This window comes from Alnus glutinosa, chromosome 14, assembly GCF_958979055.1.
Source record: "Alnus glutinosa chromosome 14, dhAlnGlut1.1, whole genome shotgun sequence".
Taxonomy (NCBI): domain Eukaryota; kingdom Viridiplantae; phylum Streptophyta; class Magnoliopsida; order Fagales; family Betulaceae; genus Alnus; species Alnus glutinosa.
The window spans coordinates 5,779,983-5,785,057 of record NC_084899.1 but is presented as its reverse complement, the minus strand read 5'-3'; the positions used below and the strand labels follow the sequence as shown (position 1 = coordinate 5,785,057).

Here is a 5,075-nt window from a genome sequence, read left to right as displayed (position 1 = left end):
TAAGTCCATCAAATGGTCAATTCCAATAAGTTCATGGAACTCCTCCACCCACCTCATAAACAATTCAAGATCTCCCCCACCTGTAAAAATCATTCAAAATAAAATTTTAAAAAATAAACCCAAAAAAAAATAAAAATAAAAATAAAAAAACACATGTTGAACTGTCCAGATGCCTAATCAACTGCACACTTCAACTCTGTTACTTACGCCCTCCTGTCCTCCTGTGCACATTTTTAATGAGACCCACCACGTTTGTCTTTTACTTCTTTTACCCACTTTTAATTGGAAGAACTACTAAGGTGTGATAGCTCGAGGTGGGGTCCTTGACTCAGTGGGAGGCGTATGACCGTCCGATCCTTTTGATGGATCATCCGACGACTGTCGTAAGCCATCATCAGTCTCACCCCTGTTCATATCCTCAATCATACGCACCACCTCTTGCATAGCCGGTCTCTGATCCGGCACGACGGAAACGCACGTCATTGCTATCTGCAACAACTGCACCATCTCCTCCTCAATGTTGTGGTACCTCATCAGCTCCACATCAAAAACCTCAGCCGTCCATTCTTCTCGCACCACCGACTGGACCCACCTTGGAAGATCAATGCCTTCCTCACCTAACGACGCTTGGTTTGGTGCTTTCCCAGTTAATAGCTCCAATAGCAACACACCGAAACTGTACACGTCGGACTTGAACGTGACCTTACGGGTTTCCACCACCTCCGGCGCACGATAACCCGCGACCCGGCTCGGCGGGGTAGACGTCCCGAATAGCGGGTTGAGCCCGAAGTCCGAAACGCACGCGTCGTGGTCGGGTCGGAGGAGGATGTTGGACGACTTTATGTTGCCGTGGACCACTTTTCCCGACACGTGTAGGTGGCCCAGCCCTCTTGCTGTGCTCAGTGCTATTTTCATCCGGTTGTCCCAGTCAAGTGGCGTCCGCCCAGACCCTCTGCTCCCTGCAATACGATCACCGGAACTTCAGGTCACTTGGTTCGCTACGTCACTTCTTTAAACCAAATAAGTACACTTAAAAAAAAACATGATTTTGCCAGAATAACTAAAAATTCGGTCCAAATAAATAAGATATACAACATAAAGATAAAAACTAGTTTTGTATTTGGATTAATTGTTAATATTTTTGATTTGGGTGCATAACAACTCAGCAAAAGAAATAAATAAATTATTAAAAAAAAAAAAAAAAAATTAACATGAGACAAATAGTCAAATATTCCTTTAATACGCAAAAGTAAATAGGATATCAATTCAATTGAACGGGGGTCGATTTATACTAAAGAGCTCCTTGTGCTATTCATTAAAGTACTCTAAAAAGGAGTAAAAGTACAGCATAAAAAATTAAAAATAATAAAAAAAGAAAAAGCAGTGCGAAATGATGTCGGTGACATCCTGGTAAATCATGAGGGCATGTTGTTGCTTATGTTGGTGGCAAAAACGGAGTTCACACTCTTGGAATGTTTGCAGAGGGGGCGGGAATTAAACAGCGGGAAATCTGCGCACTCTGCGCCGGTTAAAAATAGAAACCTCGCTTATTTTCTACGATGAAAGAATGAATGTTCCAATAATACCCCTCGACAGAGATGTGCCTCTGTGTGTGTGTGTTTTGTATATTTTATTATCCATTATTAAAGAAGTATGCTTTTCCATGGCCGTAACAGCTGGAGCTTCCTAAGGGTCAGGATTTTGACAAAAAAGACAAATAAAAAATTGAATTTCTAAATATACGTCGTCAACAGGATTAGTCATCTTCTTCAACGAGTAATTCATTTATTCTGGGAATTATAGTAAAAACTTCAATTTGCAAAATCTGTAGATAAAATGAAGCAAAAGAAAAGTGGAAATCATTACCGTGAAGAAGGGCAGACAAGCTCCCGGCAGCCATGAAATCAGAGACGAGCAATTTCTCATCCTTGGAATAGTAGAAGGCTCTGAGAGGAACCACATTGTCGTGCTTAATCTTCCCCAGCACCTCCATTTGCATCTCGAAATCTCTCTTGGTCACCGTCACGTCCTTGAGCCGCTTCACCACCACCGTGGTCCCTTCCTCTAGCACCGCCTTGTACGATGTCCCCACGCTCCCTTTTCCCAACACCTCCGCCGACGCCCTCAGCAGGTCCTCCAAGTCGAAGCTATAAACCCCGCCCTCGAAGAACACCAGCTTGTTCCTCTCCGCCTCGATCGACCCACCCGTGATGTCGTCCTTCGATGATGACGTCCCCGCCTCCGCCGAAAACGACCGTGCCGTAGCCACCGGCGGCTTCGGCACTTTATTCGGCTGCCGACGATGTCGTTTCCTGAGACAGAGCAAGAGGAGTACCAGTAGAAGCAAGGCTAGCAGGGCCGAACCCACCACGATTACGACTATAACGGCCGTCGAGAGCTTCTTGGACTTCTTGCGGACCGGATTCGGGCTCGGATTCTCGGACGGCGAAGGAGCCGGTGACGGAAAGAATGGATTGCACGATGGCAGTGGTTTCCCACAGAGATGTTTGTTTCCGGCGAATGCGGACTCAGGGAAATTTTCTAGGCTCTTGGGGATCGAACCATTGAGGTTGTTGTTAGAGACGCTAAAGTTTACCAAACCGGCGGCGATGCTCGGTAGCGGACCCGAGAAGTTGTTGTTTTCCAATAAAAGACCGGTCAAGTGGGTGAGATTGTTGATTGAGAATGGGATTGGACCCGTGAAGTTGTTGGACGAGAGATCGAGGCGAGCCAAGCGAGACAACTGGGTCAAGCTGGGTGGGAACTCACCCGAGAGCTCGTTGTTTTGGAGGTAGAGGCTGCGGAGGAAGGTCAGATTGGAGAAATCGGAGGGGATCTCGCCGGAGAGGCGGTTGGCGCGGAGGCTCAGGACTCGGAGCCCACTCAGCCGGCTGAGCGTGTTCGGTGGAATCGGGCCCACAAGGCCGACCCCAGGGAGCCGGAGGCTGTACACGAAGGAACGGTTGGCGTCGCACTCGACCCCAAACCAGTCGCACGCTGACTGGGTCGAGTTCCATTGCACGCGGTTCGCGTGTGGGGTCTGATTGAGAAAAGCAAGGAGCGCTTGCTTGTCCTCGGCCGGCTCCGAGTTGACTCTTCCACTCAATCGCAGAATCCAAATGAAGCAAAATACCACAAACCCAGAATCAAAAACCACAGCCATTGAGTAATTCTTAGAACCAAATAACAAAGAATCAAAGCTTCTCCTTCTCCAATCTCTATACGCTGGTTCCGAATGGTGGTCTACAGTGGCGATTTCGGACAAACCCAAAAGCGGTTTTCCGACGCAAAGCCATATGAGACAGAAGAGGCAGAGAGAGAGAGAGAACTGTATGGGAAATGCGTGGGCAAGAGAGAGAATGGTTTTGTAGGAATCACGAGGCCTCAAAAGTGAAATAAAGCTGTGTGAGAGAGAGAGAGAGCACAGAAGAAGGATGTGCTGGCAGTGGTGGAAACGTTTTTTTTTTCTTTATATCTTTTATTGTTGCTGTAAATTCAAAACAATTAAAAACAACGTATTTTCGACGTTCTCCACGCGCGCTTTCTGCTCGTGTGAATTCCTTGAACTTCAAAGCATATCTACTTGCTTGTTATGCTTACGTGTGAGACCGAATAACACGTCGTGGTCCACCACCTTGTCGGATGGCAGTGAGGCCACGCTCCATACACACGCGTGGGACGACGACGAAAGATGCATTTTGTGGTGGTGCAAAACGGTCATAGCCAATGCGGTTCTTGTACAGAGTTAGTAGCTTTTGCTGGTGTACGTATGATAGTACGTACACGTTATCTTATACTGATAAGGTTAAGGTAGGCCTGGGGTTCATCGGACGGTCACAATCTCTCAGATGTGTGGGTTTTACTAATTTTGTTTAGGCTCATGGCCTGCCCACATGTATCCCATTCTACCCATCAAGAATTGCTTTGCTGCAACTTCTTGTTTTGACCACCAAAACGGTCGTGTTTAAAGCTGTCTAGGATTGGACATAAGATGGCCCCCCTTGATTAAAAACACTTGTATTTTCATGATGCTTCAACATCAATTTTTTTTTTTTTTTTTAATTATTATTATTATTATTATTTTTAAGTGAACACCAATTTGATTCTCCTGTCTTCAAGCCAAAAGAGAAAAGGGAAAAAAAAAAAAAAGAAAAAAAAAAAAAAAGGAAAAGTTGGAAGGCATTTGTACTTTTCAAAAAGTAATGTACAGTAGAAGAAATTATTTAAAAAATAGAAGATAATTGAAATATTAATAAATTAGGGATATGAAGAAAATAATTGAAAGAGATGGAATAGAGGATATATGGGTGACAAATGTTGAGATTAAAGAATTTAGTTAATATGATATTAATCTCATAGTAATAGGAGACGTGAATATACAATATTTAACTTAATTCTCATTTGCTATTTTGAGACCCTAACCAACCCCAAAAGAACATGTAAAAAGGATGTGCATAATTATATAAATGGAATAAATTGTTGGTGTGCTTTTATTACCAAGAACGCGATTGATCGAGATAATTATTAATATATCAAGATGTGGGAACAATTAATGAATGGTGGAAAAAAAAAAGAGTGCTCTCTAGCTTTAATATTAACATAATATAGATTCTAAGTCTAATTGAGAGAGGGGGGGGGGGGGGGGGGGGGGGGGGGGGGGAAGCATATATTAAAAATCATATTTTAATACCATGAAGAAGGCTTTATAATATGATTAAGATGTCGTGTACAAAATTTCAAGAATTGGCCTAATGGTTTCTCAAACTAATGATTCTCATTCTCAAGTTTAAATTCAATTTTCTTTCATTGGTATCCATTTAACTCTTTGAAAATTGGATATTTAATCCTCCATTTTTAATAAAACAGGTGCTTAACTTTTAACAAGTGTAAAAACTAATTTATTAATTCAAAAAAAAAAATTACAAAACTAAAATCAAAAGAGTCGCGATGTAAAGAGGTGGCTACAGAACCATTTCTTTCTTGATTAAAAGTGGCCGCACAATCACTACAACGGGTCAAGTTGGCTTCGTGGCCGCTCCAAACAAATAAGGGTTTGCACGGGCATGGCAAATGCC

General features: G+C 43.3%; 1 protein-coding gene across 1 annotated transcript; it reads right to left on the bottom strand.

Annotated features, from left to right (window-relative positions):
• Positions 1-3,439, bottom strand: LOC133856992 (probable inactive receptor kinase At2g26730). Its single transcript, XM_062292071.1, has 2 exons — positions 1,867-3,439; positions 1-959 (listed from the first exon to the last, which is right to left on the bottom strand). Exons 1-2 carry the CDS (start codon positions 3,161-3,163, stop codon positions 295-297), a joined length of 1,962 nt encoding a protein of 653 aa, XP_062148055.1. The 5' UTR covers positions 3,164-3,439; the 3' UTR covers positions 1-294.
• Between the last annotated feature and the right edge of the window lie 1,636 nt (positions 3,440-5,075).